General features: G+C 45.9%; 1 protein-coding gene and 1 long non-coding RNA gene across 2 annotated transcripts; one reads left to right on the plus strand and one right to left on the minus strand.

Moving 5' to 3' along the window:
* Window positions 1–374: 374 nt before the first annotated feature.
* On the minus strand, window positions 375–10055 carry LOC140682488 (uncharacterized). The gene is made up of 2 exons (XR_012054302.1): window positions 9824–10055; window positions 375–1147 (listed from the first exon to the last, which is right to left on the minus strand). It is a non-coding gene; the product is annotated as an uncharacterized lncRNA (long non-coding RNA).
* A 161-nt stretch (window positions 10056–10216) lies between these two features.
* LOC100229977 (prostate stem cell antigen) lies at window positions 10217–14427 on the plus strand. Its single transcript, XM_002186968.7, has 3 exons — window positions 10217–10346; window positions 12728–12832; window positions 13979–14427. The coding sequence occupies exons 1-3, from the start codon at window positions 10295–10297 to the stop codon at window positions 14188–14190; spliced, it is 369 nt and encodes a 122-aa protein (XP_002187004.4). The 5' UTR covers window positions 10217–10294; the 3' UTR covers window positions 14191–14427.
* The last annotated feature ends 4579 nt before the right edge of the window (window positions 14428–19006 follow it).

The raw sequence follows: 19006 nt of genomic DNA on the forward strand, positions 1-19006 counted from the left end.
TTTCAGCCTGAGGAAGACTCTGAGGAGGGGCCTCCTCAGGATCTGGAGCTGTGGGGCTGGGACAAAAAGACTTTTTATGATCTTGGGGTCATTTTTACCACAGAACCCCAAGACTGCATGAAAGGAAGGGCAGGCTCTGATCTCTTCTGTCTGGTGACAGTGACAGAGCCAGAGGGAATGGCCTCAAGCTGTGTCAGGGGAGGTGTTGGAACCCTGGATGCTGAGAATTTTAGATTTTCTGTGCTGAAAGGCACTGACCCCCAAGAGAACTCTGCATTTGACCTGAGGCCATGGAGAAGGCTTCCAAATTTGAACAATAGCGCTGGGATTATGGGTGTGGAGTTTGAGTAGAAATGTGTGCTATCACAGGGTGGAAAACTTAGAGTTTAATGTTTTAGAATACAGTAATATACACAAAGCAAGATGGAGGTTTTAGGGAGGAGACTGGTCCTTCTTCTTCACTTTCTTCTCCATGGATTTGGGTGGTTTTGTGTAATTTGATAGAAAAGTCCACATTTCAGGCCAGGGGTGGTTGGTTATTGGGTTAAAAGTAAAAATAATTTAGGTGTCATTCCTTAATTGGACAGTTTATCCTTAAAAGGACTTGTAGAAGGAGAGATGGAGCTCCATTTTTTCATTTGTTAGAGAGAAGAAGGTTTGTGAGACTGTGACATAAATAAGAACTAATAAACATCTGATTCCAAACAAGAAATAACATCTCACGCATTTAATCCCGACCCCAGCAAAAAGAAGATAAGACACCACAGGGAGATTTAGGCAGGATTTTAGGAATAGGTTCTTCCCCCAGAGGGTGGAAAGGCCTTCCCAGGGAATGGTCACAACCCCAAACCTGACAGAGCTCAAGAAGTGTTTGCACAAAGTTGTCAGGCACAGGGTGGGATTTTTGGACATCTCCTGGAGATGGAGACTGACCTGGAGCTAACCTGGACAAAGTTTGGACAAGGCCATGTACTCCTAAAGAAAGAGGGATAAAAGAAAATTCCTTTGCCATCCATGGAAGTGTTCCAGGACAGGTTGAATGGAGCTTGGAGCAACCTGGTCTAGTGGAAGGTGTCCCTGCTCATGGCAGGGGGTTGGAACAAGTTGATCTTGAAGATCTCTTCCACCCAAAGCAGTCTCTGATTCCCTGAAAACAAAACAAAACAAAACAAAACAAAACAAAACAAAACACAAAAAAACAAACAAAAACAAAAACAAAACCCAAAAACCCAAAAACAAAGTAAAAAAAAAAAAAAAAAAAAACCTAGGGATAAAATATAGCAAATAAATGAATATATAAACCAGAAGATAAGACTTTTAATCCTGGAAAAGGAGGTTTAAAGAATCATATTAAAAAAAAAAAAAATCTATGAGTCCAAGTCCCTTTCTTAATTTCTTGCTGAAAATAAGTGAATTTACCTCTTGTTTCCATTTTTTCCCACACAAAAGAAAGAATGCAAAGGCTTCCTGAGGCTTTATGATGAATTGAATGCAGTTAGAGCAGGCAAGGTATTTACAAGTTGTACTTAATAGAAAAGTTTATCAAAGGCAGGGTAATTACCAGAGAGTTTGGGGACCTGAAAACAGAGTGTGATTTAAAAAAAAAGGGTAGAAAAAGAAGTAGAGGAGGAAATAAAATAGAATTCACACGGTAATATGTAAAAGCAAGCAGGTTGCAAGCTGAACTGGTGCCTCAGCTCTCTTTACACAGAGCAAAGGACGGCCAAGGAAAACAAGAAATACCTGGATTAGTGGAAATAAATAACTGCCATAAAAGGTCAGGAAGTGTGGAGGGTGTCCCTGTCCATTGTTCAAGGGTGTGTTTCATCAGGGATGCCAGGTGCGGGTGAGATCATGGAATAATAAAATTATTTGTGTTGGAAGAAACCTTAAAAACCATCTCATTCCAACCCCTGCCGTGGGCAAGGAACTCTCCACTGGACCAGGTTGCTCCAAGCCCCACCCAGCCTGTCCTTGAGCACTTCCAAGGGTGGAAGTTGGATGAAATCTTTTACTTTCCCTGGGAGACCTCTAAGGAGCAGTGTCAGAAGGGGCTCATGACCCAGATGGACACTTTGATCCAACTGGGAATGGATGTTCTACCCTTCCCAAGCAGCAGGAGCCCCACAGCCTCCCCAGGTAGTTCCCTCCTAAGTCTAATCAGTCTGACTGCTAAAAATAACTGCTGCTTATCCACGCTCAAATCATTCCAGTAATTAATAGAAAATTAATTCAAGGCAGGCGGCGATGCCCCTGAGAGCAAACGACCTTGCTTTGTGCAGGGAAGACAAATTAGCCAAGGTCCATCCAATGTGAGCCATCAGAATGGGAGGAACAGGATGTTCCCAACCTCCTGACTGCTTTTATCCACACCAGATTTGTTGATCATAAGGGAGGAACATCTCCCATTACCATCCCTATTATTCCCTGGCTAGCAATTATATCATCCTTGATATTTTGCTGGGATCCTTGACATTTATTATGATTTCTTTCCTATTTGTTTTCTTTGTTTTCTTCACCTCTGCATGCTGTTCCTACAGTTCCATAAGTCTTAACCTGGTCCATGGAAATATGGTTAATGCAGCTCCAGCCCTGTCCATCCCTCTGTCCGTCCCCTTGTCTGCCCATGGATCTGACTGGGCATCACCCTGCCCAAATTCAAGTAAATTAAATGAGGAGAAAGCTCTCAAAGCTCTAGAAATAATCTCATGTTTTGTGAAAATTGGTCAAAAAGAGGAGAAACCTCAAAGGGTCACACAAAAGCTCCTCAAACACTCTGAGAAGCAGCAGACAGGTGAACAGCAGAAAAATCCATCCTCTGATGATGCCTTTTTGCTCAGAAAAAGAGGAAGGAATCCTGGGAAGGAGCCCAAAAGCAGGGGAAAAAAACAGAGAACTGGGAGCTAAGAGGATTGAAAGGACAAGCAAATTGGAAATTCAGCTTAATTGATTCAGAAAATTTCGGGTGGAGGGAGATGATTCTCCCCCTCTACTCTGCTCTGGTGAGGTCCCACCTGGAATTCTGCATCCACCTCTGGGGTCCAGCAAGAGAAGGATGTGGAGATGCTGGAGCAAGTCCAGAGGAGGTCATGGAGATGCTCCAAGGGATGGAACCCCTCTGCTCTGGAGCCAGGATGGGAGAGCTGGGAATGTCCAGCCTGGAGAAGGGAAGGCTCCAGAGAGATCTCAGAGCCCCCTCCAGTGCCTGAAGGGGCTCCAGGAGAGATGGAGAGGGACCTGGGACAAGGGATGGAGGGACAGGACACAGGGAATGGCTTTAAACTGGAATAGCATCAGATTAGATGGAATATTGGGAAAAAAAGTCTTGGCTGTGAGGTTGTTGAAGCCCTGGAATGGAATTCCCAGAGAAGCTGGGGCTGCCCCTGGATCCCTGGAAGTGTCCAGGACCAGGCTGCATGGGGCATCGGACAACCTGGGATAGCGGAAGGTGTCCCTGTCCGTGGCAGAGGTTGGAATGAGATGATCACTAAGGTCTGTTCCAACCCAAATCATTCCATGATTCAATGAAAATTTCACCCCTTTGGCTGCCCAGGCTGCAGAGACTGTAAATCCATCTCCTCCATTTCCCTCATATCAGGTCTGTTTAATCCTAGGCACATTCCAGGCCAACCTCAGGCATCCCACTTTTTTCTGGAGAGACTGACAAGGCAGCTGTTAGCTCCATGCTCAGTGCTGGCTGTGCTATCAATTCCAAAACCTTTGGGCTCGGGATCTGTGCCACCTTGGAAAAGGTCATGTCTGAGCAGGAAGTGCAATTTGTAAAGGTCAGGCAGGGGAAGGGATCCTTGACTCCTGCCTGGGCAGCTGAACGAGGTGATTTCATTCCAGTATCGAAATCAAAAGTGGAATTGCTGGGAGCATCTTCGAATCACACAATAGGATTTGGGTTTTCCTTTTATGTTTCCATTTATTGTTAAGAATCTGACAAAACACAACCATCTTCAAGGTGGTGCCTATTTAGTAGCCAAGCTCCTGTAAATCATTAAAGATTTAGCCAAAAAAGTGGAACTGGAAATCCAATTTATTTAATCAAATTCAGGTTTGGCCTTAGGACACGCTGGGCAATGCCCCAAGCTCTTCTGGCCAGGCTTCCCCTGGGCATATTATGGAATCTTGGAATGGTTTGGATTGGAAAGGATCTTCAAGTTCATCTCATCCCAACCCTCCTGCCACGGGCATCTTCCACTATCTCAGGTTGATCCAAGCCCCATCCAACCTGGTCCTGGACATTTCCAGGGATGGGGAAACCACATCTTCTCTGGGCAAGCTGTGCCAGGGCCTCCCCACCCTCAGAGGGAAGAATTCCTTCCCAATATTCTATTTAAGTCTGCCCTTTATCGGGGCAGCCTTGAAGCCATTCCCCCTTGCACTTTCAAATTAGCAAACTCCTAACGACTTCAAGCAATTGAGGGTTGATTTTTTCCAATCAATTTTCCAGCTAAACAGCTAAACCAGGAGGAAATGACAGATATTAATCAGAATTCCTATTATCTCTCCTGGTTTGTGCAACTCATCTTCTGCTGTCCTAAGCATCAGAGCGTTTGATAAAGCAGTTGCGGGGGGAAAAAAATCAACTTTTTTAATGAAATAGTTTTTGTACGAAATTGCCAATTCATCAAAATCAAATTTCTTCACTCCACCGCATCTCTCCGGGCCAATTAGTTTGTAATTAGTTAACAGCAAGTGGAACAGTTCTAAGCAGAGGGACAAAGACAAGTGCTATCAGAATTCCTGCCTCTGTAAATAGAGGAGCATCTGCTCCAGGGAAAGGAAACCTGACTTTAAAGGATTGATCTCCTGCATCTAAATTGCATGTCCCGAGTGGAGACTCCCTGGTTTAGATGGATCTTGCTTGCCATACCTGGGTTTGATCCAAAATCCATCCTGGACTTCAAAGCACTTTGTTACTTCTGCAGAAGACTTATTTGTCCACAGAATCCTATTTTCCAATGCTTCATCAAAAACTTCAGAATCAAGCCACAAAAAAAGCCTTGACAAGAATGATCCCTCAAGAAAACATTTTCCCAATGCATAAATCCAGGAGATGAGCTCCTTCTGTGCGGGAAATTTTTCCCAGAACCTTGTTAATATTGGGAAAGCACCATCACTTCTGGGGACCGACCACAAACTAAGGACAGGATGGACAAAAAAGGAGATTTTATGACCATTGCATGAGGGGGAGACAATTCAGGAGGACTTCACGGATGCCATGAGGTTAAGCAGGGAAAAAATTGAAAGGACCAAAGCCCCACTGAGGTGGGGATGGTTCTCCTAAGGAATAGGACACAGCCTCAAGTTATCAGGGAATGTCTAGATTGGGTATTAGGGAAAATTTCTTCACCAGGAGGGTTGGAACAGGCTGCCCGGGAGGGAGGGATTTAAAGGATGTGTGGTTGTGACACCTGGGGACATGGGTTTGTTTTGGGAATGGTGACTCAAAGATCTCAGAGGTCTTCTCCAACCTGAAGGACTCCATGATTCTCTGGGAAAGAAGACACCAAGAGAACATGGATTGAGTGCAGCTGTGGCCACCTGAGGAGCAATGGTCCCTGCTGGTCATGTCTGGCCCCAAAATCACCCTTTTCTACCCAGGGCTGGACAGGACTTGGAGAAACCTGTAGAAGGTGTCCCAGCCCATGGCAAGTGTTGGAAGTGGATCATCTGGAAGGTTCCTTCCACTAAAAATTTTTCTGTGATTCCGTGTTTCCTCCTGCAGCAGCTGGTCTGGAAATCCCAGGTTCCTCCCCATCCATATTCTGTGGTTTCTTGTGAGGCCAGGATAATTACTTTTCCTGGTGGATGGAAAAGTTCATAGACTGGGGAGCAGCAAGGGTGGTTGAGGTTTCTGGTTTGAGACTTGTTGTGTGATCCCAGGAAATTCACATTTCCTGCCTGTATTTCCAATATTTTGCCACATTTGTACACAGGAAGATGCAACTCCTGGTAAGGGAAAAGTCAGAAAGTTTGTAATTAGGGCAGAACAAGCAAAAAACCTCTTCGTGGTCCAAGGCCAGGCTGCTCTACCCAACTCCAAAGCTGGGTGTGCGGGAAAATTCTTTCCCTTCTCCCTGCAAACAACTCTGGGATTGCCAGCAGGAGCTGGCAGGGATCCCACAGTCTGAGCTTTTTGTGAGCAGAAGAGCTCAGCAATTAGCAAAATAACAAAATAACGGAAAAAAAAAAAAAAAAGAGAGAGAGAGAGAGAGTCAAATGCATTTTTGATGCTCTGAAGTTGCTGAGATTTTTAAACAAACAATCTGGGGTTGCTCCCACACCCTGGGAGAGGTTTGGGCTCCAGCCATGTGGCAACAGCACCACCGTATGGGAATCTCCAATCCCTGCACTGGAATTTTCTCCATCGACTCCTGGCTCCACAGACAAGATCAGCACCGTGGTGGGATTTATTTTCAGCCGTGCATTGATTTCATGGTTGTCAGCAGAAATGTGTGGGACGTGAAGGTGAACTTTTTCTCCAGGGCTGGTCAGGCTGGCTCGGGAATTTGGAAATTCCTAATTGGAATTGCTGAATGTTTCACTCATGTGCCCAGACCCTTGAAGAAATACTCAAGGTCAAACAGACTCCTTGCTCGTTAGACTTTTGTATTGCACCCTGCTTGTACCTATGTGCACACATAGATCCCAAAATCTTTGCTTGGGATGCAGGAATTCCAAGCCCTGTATGGTGGTGGAGGAAAAAGAAGCACAAAGAAAGGAAGGCTTGAGCCAAAGGTCGGTTAGAAGCTCAGTGACAGAAACCCAAACACCTTCCTGCATCTCTCAATGTCCTGCTCTTAATGGCAGCTCCAGTCTCCATTGCTGGGCTCTGAAATTCCATCAGGAATCCCAGCCTTGCATCCACGTGCTCTGGAGCTGAACAGCAAACCTGGATATAAATCTTTGGAGTGGGAGGTTGACCATGACATGGAACGGTGGTAAATATCTTCAGATGTGGAAGCTGGAATCTCTTTCTGCTGGCAGCCAGGGGCACATCTGGAGCAGCTGGAATAATTTTTCCTGCTGCTGGATCAGCATCATTCATGTCCACCCCAGGACAGAAGAAAGTGGAAAACAGCTGGGAGCTGGGGAAGGCTGAGACAGGAGACACATCCTGTGTGTTTTCCATAGAATCATGGAATGGTTTGGATGGGAAAAGACCTTCAGGGTCATCTTGTCCAACCTCCTGCCATGGACAGGGACACCTTCCACTAGACCAGGTTGCTTCTGTTGTCCTGTTGTGCCTTGGGCAGTTCCAGAAATGGAGCCACAGCTTCTCTGGGCATCCTGTGCCAGGGCCTCACCACCCTCAAAGGAAGAATTCTTTCCCAATATCCAATCTAAGCTACTCTTTCATCCATCCATCCATCCATCCATCCATCCATCCATCCATCCATCCATCCATCCATCTCTGGGAACATCTCTACATCTCCTCCTTTTGAAATCTTTCTCTCCCCTTATCAATCCATCCCTTATCCTGCCTATCCAGTTCCACGCCTCATTTGGGATCCACACTTCCCACCTTGCAGAAAAGTCCATAATGGGATTTGCCTCACTCCCAGCTGGTGACTTCATCTCATTTATTCCCCAGCCATTCTGATTTGGGACAGCTGAATATTCCTGAGGCTGTGTTCACAGCAACAGCCACTAGAAATTCCCACTTGGATGCCTAAAACTGGTCATTAAAACCCCTTCTCTAACATCCCACAGCCTCACAGCCTGGGTAGATTTGCAGACAGCACTTCAGGCAGCATCAGCTCTCTGTTAACACCATCCACGAGTGGAAAAGGCAATAAAATTCCCATTTTAACCACACATAGGGACTTCAGAACATCCTGGAAAGGAGTTACAGGCACGACCATGCTGAGAAAACTCAGTGCTCAGAGATGCTGTGGCTGCCCCATCCCTGGAAGTGTCCAAGGCCAGGCTGGGCAGGGTTTAGACCTGGCTTAGACCCCATGGCAGGGATGTGGAACGAGGTCATCTTGAAGACCCTTCCCCAAATAATTCCATGATCCTGTTATTTTAAGATCTCTGTCATCCTACAAGCTTCCCTACAGATTACCAGGAAATTGGAGAAACTTCCTTTTGATGTCTCTCTGTCCAGATTTTCCAGGAATCCTCTCACATTTTTTTTCCTCAAATTTCCAGCTCATGGCTGCTCCTCGATGTCTGTATGGTCTGTACCAAAATCCATCACCATTTTCCCAGCCTGACACCCAGCAGGAGCAAATGATCCAGAATCAGCTTAGAGCAAATAATCAATTCCAGTTTCCCCCTTCCCAAACAGAGAGCTCCAGACCTGCCTCTATCAGGAATCTGCAGTGAGAGCAAAAAAAAGTATTTTAAAAACACACATTCCAAGGGATTTGCAGACTTCATGAGATTTCCAGAGGAAACTGATGATATTTTCCATGCCGGCAGGTGAATTGGGAATTTTATAACCTCAGGAAAAGAAAACAACACTTTGTACACCCAGTCCTATGGGTAACTGTGTGTTAATGCATGTGGAATTATAACGGGGCACGTTTGCCATCTTCAGGAATCAGGCAGGAATTGCACTTCAATTTTCCAAAAAACAGCGAGAATAAACAATTTACGTAAGAATAAAGGAATTCCTGGGATCTCACACAGCCTCAGGCAAGCAGGACTGGGGGATGGAGAAGCTCTCATCGGTCAGATTCTCTCACAGCACCAAAAGTTTTGAGCTTTTCTGACTGATGTTAGAAAAAAGAATAAAAAACAATGCTACTGGGAAATATTAAAGAGTTTTTTTCTTTATCAATGCATTTTTGAAGAAATATTTAATTTCAGACCTTGGTGGGTTTGATAGGGAGTGTTTTTTTTTCCTCTTTGTCCTGTTCTTCCTTACCACAAAAAGCCAAACCCTACAGGGACAGTCCTAAGGGATTAAAAAAGAAAAATAACCTTCAATACCTCTGAATGAGGAAGTCCAGAGCCTGGAAAAAGATTAGGTTTTTTAATACATAAAGCTTGGCTATAAATTTTATGGTCTGTAAAAATATGATGGGGCAGAAGCCAACAGATACAGAAAAAAGGTGTTGGGGTGGTCTTTTAGGCCTTTTTTACACAGAAGAGTGCAAGTGGAAGTGGTTAAGATCCCCATGGAGGAATTGAGATTTGTCAAATCATCTCCTGCAACAGATTCTCCTCTGGCATAAGTCAGGGCAGGAGTTTTAGTCTCTACCCTTCATCCCACAGCCACTGATAAATTATCCACTTGCACACCTTTTGGAAAGGTTCCTGAGAGATAAACTTCATGGGAATAAATCCCTGAAAGAGAGAAATGCACAGCACTAATCCCAAGATCCCAGGGGGGAAAAAACTATTAAAAAATTGAATTTAGCAAACCCTCCCCCCGCTGTTTTCTTTTGCCCTGGCATATCCTGAGAAGTGGTCACAGGGTGTGAGAAATGGGAGAGGACTCTGCTCAACCCATGAGAGCAAACATTCGCACTCGAGGCTGGAATGTGGGTGAACTCACCCTGTCTGTGATGGAGAAGTGACATTTTATGGACAGGCCTGGGTTGTTGACATTGCATCTGCTCTAAGCCAAGTGTCCAAACTTGTACCCAGCCGATGCCAGACAAGAGCCAAGCCACAGATGAAACATCTCAAAACACCAAATAATTCCAGCACAAAGTCCCTTGGGCTTCAAACATCAAAAATAAAGAGTCGGCCACTGCTTTTTAACAGAAAATAAATGCAAATGATGGCGAATGAACTCCTCAATACCTGGAAATGCCAATGCACTTTTAAATTGCCCACATACCTCCCTACCACATACCTTGTTATCACGAGTATCACTCACACAGGCAGATAAATACCCGGAGCTGTTGATTCAAAGAACATTTTGTCCTCAGTTCCAACACAATGGCTCCACTCAGGGTGGCACCGGGGGTGGAGAGCCTCGTTCACGGGGTGCCACTGCAGCCTCAGTGGCTCTGAAGAAGAAATGCATAAGGCCAGCCTTGTTCGGAAGAATTTGGGGCTTTTTCCACTCCTGTGAGCACTTTGCCCAAGGGTAGGAGGGAAGGCAGGGGGGTTGAGGGGAGCCCAGAGGTTGGCAGGGAAAGAGGAGAGGCACCAAACACAAATATCTCAACACACAAGGCAACCCCTCCCTTGGTGCTGCCAGCAGCTCCCTCAGGTGCCTTCTCAGGGATGACCTTGTGGGCACGCCCGGCCTCCCAGGATATATAACCTGCCCCAGGAGGAAAGAACCCAGAGAGGCAGCCCCAAAACAGGTTATTCCAAGATGAAGGCTTTCCTTGTGCTCCTGCTGGGAGCGCTCCTGTGCGTGGACTCAGGTAAGACCCCCAAAAAGGATCCACCCCACATCCCTCCCTGCAGATTTTCAGTCTGGAAGGAGAATTCGTGGTGGGGTTTGGCAATGAGGGAAGAGATGTTGGCACCTTGTCATCCCAAGGTATTTCCCTTTGGATAGGTGTCGAGTGGGAAAAATGCACATCCCACCTGGGGATGGTGGGATTCGAGGGCTGGGGAGGGAAGCTTCCAGGAAAGATAAATCCTGAGTCTTGAATTAATCAAAATTCTTTTTTTTTTTTTTTTTTTAAAGCCAGACCATATACTTAAGGAGGGAAGGGCTAAGTCAGATGGGAGGATTATTTTCTTTCTTCCCAGGCTATCAAAATTGCAACATTTATGCAGAGTTTTCTATCAACCTTTTTCCTGACTCTTCCTTTCAAAAGCAGACTCTGATGCTGCCCAGATTCCCAGAATTTTAGTAGGATAGTAAAAATTACTATGCCATGATCTGTTATTTTATAGACTGAATGGGTGGGGTTTCGACAATATCAGGTCTTTATAGCTCCACAGAGAACAAACAAAAAAAAAAAAAAAAAAGGGTCTAAAGCAGCTTTTCCCTATTACCAGAGAAGGGAAGAATCAAATTTGAGCAGTTTCTCAATCAGCAGAGGATGCTTAAGGAATAAGCTGTGAAGGGTCTTGCACAGCCCTCAGACCTTTCTCTCTGCCAGCTTCCATCAGAAGACTCAAAATTTGACTTTTATTGCTTTAAAAGTCAGATCAGTGCAGCACTCAGACAAATTGGGGGTTGGGTCCTCACTTCTGTGACTGCATCAGTCATTTTCACCAGAGAGGTTTGGACAGAGGGAGACCAAGTGCCTCAAATTAATCCCTTCAATCACTAATTTCCAAACAGGCCTTTTCAGAGTTGTAAAAGAATATTTCAGGCATTAGGGTATTGAGTTGAGTGATTCATGATGCAAGTTTGGTGGTCATGGGGCTCAAGGAAATACATATTTATATATATATATATATATATATATATATATATATGTATGTATTTATTAACTGACACTTGTAAGGCTCCAGTGACACCCTGGGGCACAAGTAGGTGACAGGAACAGGTAATTACACCATGATCTCAGTCCTCTGGGGATAATTTTTCAGCAGGGCTGGATGCTTGGGAGCTGCCAGGTTTTTCCTGCATTTGCTGGACACACAGAGCAGCCCAGCAGGTGCGGTCAGCACTGATTTCCATCCCCTGTGGAGTGGCATTTCCATGAGGGGTGGTCAGAGAGGGGTGAAAGCCTATTTTCACTTTGATTTCTAGAAAAGGGCGAGTCAAAAGTTAAGGACTGAGATAAGGGGCTGGAAGAGGCTTTGCAAATTCCTGCTTCATCCCTCACTCAAGGGCAGGTCAGATGGGGCTTGGAGAAACCTGGTCTGGAGGGATGTGTCCCTGATGAAATGATCCTTCTAATCCAAACCAGTCCATGATACTCTTCAAGCCCAGCTCTCCATCTGCTTTCTTTTTGCTCCATTATCAGAAGGCTAAAAAAGTTTTATGAGAACTTTAAAAGTTTTTAAAGAACTATAAAAGAAAACTTAACACTTTGAAAAATCAGGTCAACATCCTCTCACTGCCCTGACTACATCCAAAATATCTTCAGCACGTGCCAAACCTGACTCCCACCTCAACCAGGCATATTATTATCCACAAAAAAAAAAAAAAAAAAAAGTAAAAACCAAAATTTTTTTCCCAAAGCAGTGGTGATATCTTCCTTTGAAGATCCCCAGGAATGGTCCTGGGACCCAGTGCAAGTAGTTGGTTGAATTCTCTGGAGAGCTTTGGATAGATTGAAGATACATGAGAAGTGTAGAATTGCTCTCCACCTGCAGGGCTGGGTCCAGTTATGGGGTCCAGCATCAGAAGGATGTGGAGCTGCTGGAGCAAGTCCAGAGGAGACCATGGACGTCTCCATCGGGGTCTCCATGCTCCCGAGGGCTGGAGCCTCTCTCCTCTGAAGCTGGGAGAGCTGGGGGTGCTCACCCTGGAAAAGAGAAAACGCTGAGAGCCCCTTTAAGTGCCTAAAGAGGCTCCAGGAGAGTTGGGGATAAATTTTTAGGAGGTCCTGTTGGGATAGGATGAAAGGCATTTTTTTAAAACTAAAAGAGGGTGGATTTTGGTTAACTATAATTAAGACATTTTTTATAATGAGTGTGGTAAAAAAATAGATCAGGCTGCACAGTGAAGATGTGGCTGCCCTGTCCTTGGAAGTATCCAAGTCCAGGTTGGATGGGGCTCGGAGCAGCTTGGTCAACTGGAAGTTGTCCCTTCCCACGGCAAAGTGGTGGAACTTGATGATTTTAAAGTCCCTTCCAACCCAAACCATTCCATTATTCCCTGCTTTCTCTCTTGCAGGTTCATCTTTGCAGTGCTACAGCTGCAAGTCCCAGCTCAGCAACACCAACTGCCAGACAGTGAAGACATGTGGCACTAACGAAATGTGCAAGACAGACGTGATCCGTAAGGAAAAGCAGGGGTGGGAAATGTCTTAGTTGGGATGTTGGAGCCAAAACTTTTCCCAGCCTCAGGTGTCCCATCCAAGCTCACCCAGTCTGGATACACCAGGTTGTTTGGGCCAGCAAACCTCAGTGTGCAAATTTCTTTCACCTGTGCAAAATTAGGTTTATTTCTCTTCCACAGCACCAAAAAATTATTTGCTTTCAAGGGCAATAGTTAATTTTTTGCACTATTTGCAAACATTAATTAGAATGGGAGGGGCTGAACCTGGTCCAACCTGGTTGTGAAGTTAGGTGTCGCTGATTTAAGGTGAAATCAATGAAAATGACAAAATTTCATCTCTGTGTCTGTGGGAAAACTGGAAAAACTAGGATTTTATTCTCCTGTTCTAGATCTGCTTTGCCCTGTCCAGATCTGTGCCAACAGCTGAGTTGCTCTTAGACCCGGGGCACAAAACCCATCAGTGCCACATTTAAGCTCCTCTCTGTCAGGCAGTAGATGGGATACCTCCAGAATTATCTCGGTTGGGAATGTGCAAATCCATGACATTCACATGCAGGAGAGCCAAGATGTTGTAGAACTCTTTGTTGTTTATTGCACGTGGCAAAGATTTGGTGCCCAGAATGGATTTTAGATCTCCTGGAGGAGAAGGGGTCAAATCTCCTGGAGGTCAAAATCTGCTGGCAGCCAGCAGTTGCCAAAAATGGCCAAAAAGTTGAACTGTGCCTCTCAGAAAGAAATCAAACAATAACTGTGCCATCTGAAATGGGAATAGCTGTGTTTCCATAATTTCCCAGGTGTTGAAAGGCTCCGTGCAACAAAGGTGTTTGGGATTGGGCTTCACATGAGAGAGGGCAGGTTTAGATGGAAAAATAAGAATAAATTCCTTGCTTTGAGGGTGGTGAGGCCCAAAGAAACTGTGGCTGCCCCATCCCTGGAATTGTCCAAGGCCAGGCTGGACAGAGCTTGGAGCAGCCTGGCCTAGCAGAAGGTGTCCCTGCCCACGAGATGATCTTGAACGCCCCTTCCAACCCAAACCATTCTGTGATTCCGATTTTTGTCCCACCTAACGAGTGTCCCCATTATTCAGTTCCACAAAGGCTTGGCTTCTTCTGAATCCTTGTAATAATGGTCCTGCTTTCCTCCCAGGGGTTGTGGGGCTCTTCAGCATCATCAGCAAGGGATGTGATGCCGCGTGTGACGCATCCTACCAGGACTTCAACGTGGGCAACAGGAACATCTCCTGCTGCAGCAGTGACTTATGCAACGTCAACGCCGCGGGCAGTGTGAGGTCCAGCTACGGGCTGGCCGGAGGGATAGCGGCCGGAGTGCTCTGGACCGTCCTCAACAATAAATTCTGATGAGCAAAGATGCCTCCCATGACCACAGAAAGTCTTGGAGCACCCCTCTAATAGCAGGCATTGTAACCAGGAGCAGTGGGGTGTGTTGGGCACCCAGCGCCCTGGGAGCTGATGGCAGCTCTTTGCCATATGATGGCTTCTGCTTTAATCTCATTGCAAAGCTCCAGTGCTACCAGATAAGGGAATGTGTGTTATGTTATCTGCAAAACACCTAAAATAAAGTTATTTCTCCACCAACTGTGTCTATCACTCAGTCATCTATTCCGGCCCACAGCAGAGCTGCAGGTGGGTGTTTTATGTCCAGCCCAGGTCATTGCTGTGCAATGTGACCTAAAGTCCCTTTTATGACCGGGTAACCTCCTCAGAGGATGAGGGAAAGGCTGCAGATGTATCTCTCTGGAGTTTTGGGAAGTCTGTGATGCTGCTTCCCATGACATTCTTCTGGAAAAACTGGCAGCCCAGGGTTTGGGAATGTGCACTCTTGGCTGGGTTAAAAACTGGCTGGATTCCAGGCACAGAGTGGTGGGGAATGGTGCCACATTCAGCTGGTGGTTGGTCACCAGTGGTGTCCCCCTGGTATTGGTACTGGGGTCAGTCCAACATATTTATTGATAATCTGGATGAGGAAGTCAAGACACCATCTGGAAGTTCATGGATGACACCAAGTTGGGTGGGATGTTGATCTCCTGGAGGGCAGGAAGGCTTTGCTGAGGGATCTGGATGGGCTGGATCAGTGTTCCGAGGCCAATGGTTTGAGACTGAGCAACACCCATGAGGTGTCTGCGTACAAGGCAGACTCTTTAACATCTCTCTCTCTAACAGCCCCTCTCTAAGGCTATAGATTCAAAGTTATTCCGTGACTTCTCCAGCTGATTTATTTTATAGATATAAATTTGGCTGTTCCCGCCTTGCATTGGGAGACCAAAGGCAGAAGGAAAAGCTCTGTATGAAGAGGCCTGAGAGAAAATCTCAGGTGAGTTTTCTAAACCACACCCACATAAAGAGATTTGGTAAAAAAAACAACGAGGAAAACATGGAGAGTGAATCTGGGACACCCCTGGGTGGGAGAACAGGATTTAAGGAGCTGTGACGTCAGGACAGCAGTGGGTGGAGGACTAAAAGAGGAGGGAGATTGACCAAGGACCCCAAATTCCTCTCTTCCACCTTAAAATCTACTGGAGCTGCCAAGGATGTGAAGATCCACAGGCTGAAATAACAGGGAATCATTCCCCTGGTGGGGACGAATCACCTGGAGGATCCACAGCCATGGGGATAAGGGTCAAAATCCCATTTGGGATGAAGTCAAAGGGATGTCAGGAGATAATGACACGTCTGCTGTTGTGAAAACCATGTAAATCCTCAGGATGAAAGGCTAATTGTAAGGAAGCTGTTAATTGCAGGAAGATGGGAAGGGATTTCCCAGGAGGAAATCAAGAATGAACCACCTTGTTTATAGGAATCCAATCTGGTTATTTGTGAAGGGAGGATTTGGGACGAGTGATTTATTCTGGCTTTTCCAAACCTCCTGAGTCATATCCCTGAAAAGAGGCTCATCCACCTCCAGGTCTTCCAGTCAGGCTGTTTTCGGCATGGGTGACCAACTCCATGAGTTCTCCGTGCCAAGGAATCCTCTCCTTGCGCTGCAAGGATGTCCCTGACACCTTAATGCCCTGTGTGCACTTTCTGAAACAATTCCTGGGCACGTCCACATCCAGAGGCCATTCCCAACAAGCAATGTGGCTGCAGTGCTCTTTTCTGGAGATTGGGAATTTAAGTGGCACCAGAATTTAAGTGGCACCAGAGCCATTGCAGTCCTCAGGGAAGTTGGGTGAAACAGCCTCTTCCAGCTTCTGGAGTGGTCAAACACATTCCAGAATTCATGGAATGGTTTGGATTGGAAGGGACTTTGAAAATCATCCTGTTCCACTTCCACTACACCAGGTTGCTCAGATCCCCATCCAACCTGGCCTTGAACACTTCCAGTAGTGGGAATTTTGGGAATTTGTCCCCAAAAGTAAGACAGGGGAGCATAAATGGGGGCTGTTCAGCTCTAGTTTAACATTTTGGTCCCATTTCAATGCTGTTTACCTCCTTGAGCATGGAATTAAGGCATTTCTTTCCAGAACCAAGAGATGGCTTTCCCAAGCTCTGGTGGTTGAGACCCAGTGCCTTAACACTCAGAGGATCAAGGGATGATTTCTTCTCCGGTTTCTGCCCTGAAGGAGTCCAGAATTGACCACTGAGTGGTTCTCATCTGGATTTACCTGGAGATAAATCCTCCCTGTGGATGTACCTGGAATTGCACAGGTAGGATGGCATGGAGCACCTCTCCTATAAGGAGAGGCAGAGAGAGTTGGGGTTGCTCAGTCTGAAGAAGGGAAGGCCCTGGGGAGAGCTTTCCATGCCTAAAGGAGCTCCAGGAGAGCTGGAGAGCGACTTTGGACAAGGGATGGATGGACAGGACACAGGGAATGTCTTCCCACTCTCAGAGAACAGGGTTAGTTGGGATATTGGGAAGGAATTCTTCCATGGGAGGGTGCTGAGGCCCTGGCACAGGTTTTTCCAGAGAAGCTGTGGCTGCCCCATCCCTGGAAGTGTTCCAGGCCAGGTTGGATGGGGCTCGGAGGAATCTGGTCTGCAGGAAGTTGTCCCTGTCCATGGTGGGGGTGTTCCAACCCAAATTATTCTGGGATTCCATAATGTTGTGATGAGATAATTTAGAGAAGGTGCAGCTGGAAGAGCAGAGACTGGGGCAAAAACAGGGAAGAACAGGGCAGGATCCCCCTGTGGAGTTGATGGCACCTGGCACAGCGCCTGTAATAGCCCCAGACTTCACTGTCCATCCAGGTCACCGACAGAGCAGCCTCAAAAACAGCCCTCTGATTTCTGGGAAGGGCAAGGAGGTGGCAAATTGGGGCAGATAAATGACTCAGCTGCGGATCAGAACCTGGGTTAGGCCAGGGCAGGACCAGGAAGAGAATGGGATGTTCTCCTGAGAAGAACAGCCAAAGGGCTGGGACTGCACCTTGGCAGAAAGATTGGTTCTCCCTCCTGCTTTAAACACATCACAAATCTCAACAGGACTCTGGGTCAGGCCCCTCTGCTCTGCCTGCACTCTCTGTCACCAGCACGCTCTGTTAGAGCAGAAATCTGTGATAATTTACATTTTGGGTGCTGTTAAAACATCCTGAGAGCTGCTGCAGGACACACAAGCACGATATTCATCTGAAAAACAAGGCTGGGTGTATTTTGCCCAAGGAAGTTGCTTCTTGAACAGTTTTATCAATTCTTCTGTCCTCTCCACACTTCTGAAGAGGCCTGAAATTGAGGATGGGTCTTAAAAAAACTCAGATGTCCCAGGATGGGTTGGATGGGGCTTGGAGCAATCGGGTCTAGCAGAAGTTGTCTTTGCCCACAAGATGATCTTGAAGGTTACTTCCAAATTAAACCATTCCATGATTCTAAGGCTTCATGAATTCTCTTTACTCCTGGTACAATTAACAATTACTCATCATCCCCGTGGATAAGAATTGAGCCATCCAGTATTTCCAACAGCACATTAGAATTTACATCCGGTGCCTTTACCAGTCTGAAAAAGTTCCTCTGAAATCAACCCAATTTGCAACAGCTGATTAAAAACTGGATTTAAACCACTGGAGAAAGTCTGGATGAACTGGACTTAGGGACTACATTTCCAATATGGCCCGGGGCGGGTTCCATGGCATTTCCACTCCTCTGCCTTGTTCAGATGTTATCAGGCCCAACACATGCAGAGATGTTCAGATAGCAACTTTAACGGGCCAGGGGAGAGACTGGGGCTAAAAATGATCTCACAGAGTCAGCTGGGGAAAGCTCACCCGCTCCCAACCCGCCCTGCCCAGCCACATTCCTGCTCTGAATCATGCACGTGTTGCTGTGCAATGAAGGTGGTTTTTGGGGACAGATAGAACAGTTAGCTCTCCTCCACCTCTTATTAAACTGATGCCAAACTGATGGGTTTTTTGGGCTGCCTGAAAACAGAAGCCAGACAAAATTAAGAGGATAAAAAGCAGTAATATTTATTGAAGGGCCTTCAGGTGCATTTTAGGCAGATGAAGTCCACCCAGGGGCTACACCACAAAAAAATGGAGAACAGGCTGTGGATTTTTATACTTTTATAAGTTTGGTCCATTTGCATAACAGGAGTTAATCCAATTACAGCTTTAGGTAATGAAGTAATTTACCCCAAGCTTGCTCCCCCCCAACTCACTGTTGTTTGTATTTCTCAGGGCCTGAGACAGTGAGATGTCCTTGATTCCCAGGCCTGGAGAGGAATTGTTTTGTCCAACCAAAATGGGAAAGCAGTAGCTAACAATGTATATGGAGTTTAGAGTTATACATTAAAGAACTACAGGATTACGAATATATGAAAAACATAGAAGCTTAAATTCAAAGACATCATTACCACAAAACCAATCCAAATTCCTACCCCTTGCAGGAATATATAAAAAATATATGAAAAATATATTAAAAATATAAAAGCTTAGATCCTAAGGCATCATTACCACTAAACCCAATCCAAATTCATGCCCTGTGCAGAACTTCCCTCAATGAATTGTATCTGCATCTCATGCAGGACAAGCCAAGTTCATCCCATGGCATCCTGATTAATCCCACTCCCATCCTGCCACTTGACAGCTCCGTGTGCCACAGATCCCTTGACCTCTCATTGCTGACCTTATCCTGAGCTCTCTTAATGCCTTTTCAAGTTCTTTTTCAGGACTCTTTGCAAACCAGGAGCTGCTCTGACTCATTTGACGATGCTCTTGATGCTCAG

The sequence above is a fragment of the Taeniopygia guttata genome, chromosome 2 (assembly GCF_048771995.1).
Source record: "Taeniopygia guttata chromosome 2, bTaeGut7.mat, whole genome shotgun sequence".
NCBI classification, from domain to species: domain Eukaryota; kingdom Metazoa; phylum Chordata; class Aves; order Passeriformes; family Estrildidae; genus Taeniopygia; species Taeniopygia guttata.

Bases quoted from the DNA above. Each gene is read 5' to 3' on its own strand.
- LOC100229977 (XM_002186968.7), top strand. From the start codon at position 10,295: ATGAAGGCTTTCCTTGTGCTCCTGCTGGGAGCGCTCCTGTGCGTGGAC. The intron at 10,347-12,727 runs GTAAGACCCCCA...TCTCTCTTGCAG, and splicing joins GCTCCTGTGCGTGGACTCAG to GTTCATCTTTGCAGTGCTAC. The intron at 12,833-13,978 runs GTAAGGAAAAGC...CTTTCCTCCCAG, and splicing joins GTGCAAGACAGACGTGATCC to GGGTTGTGGGGCTCTTCAGC.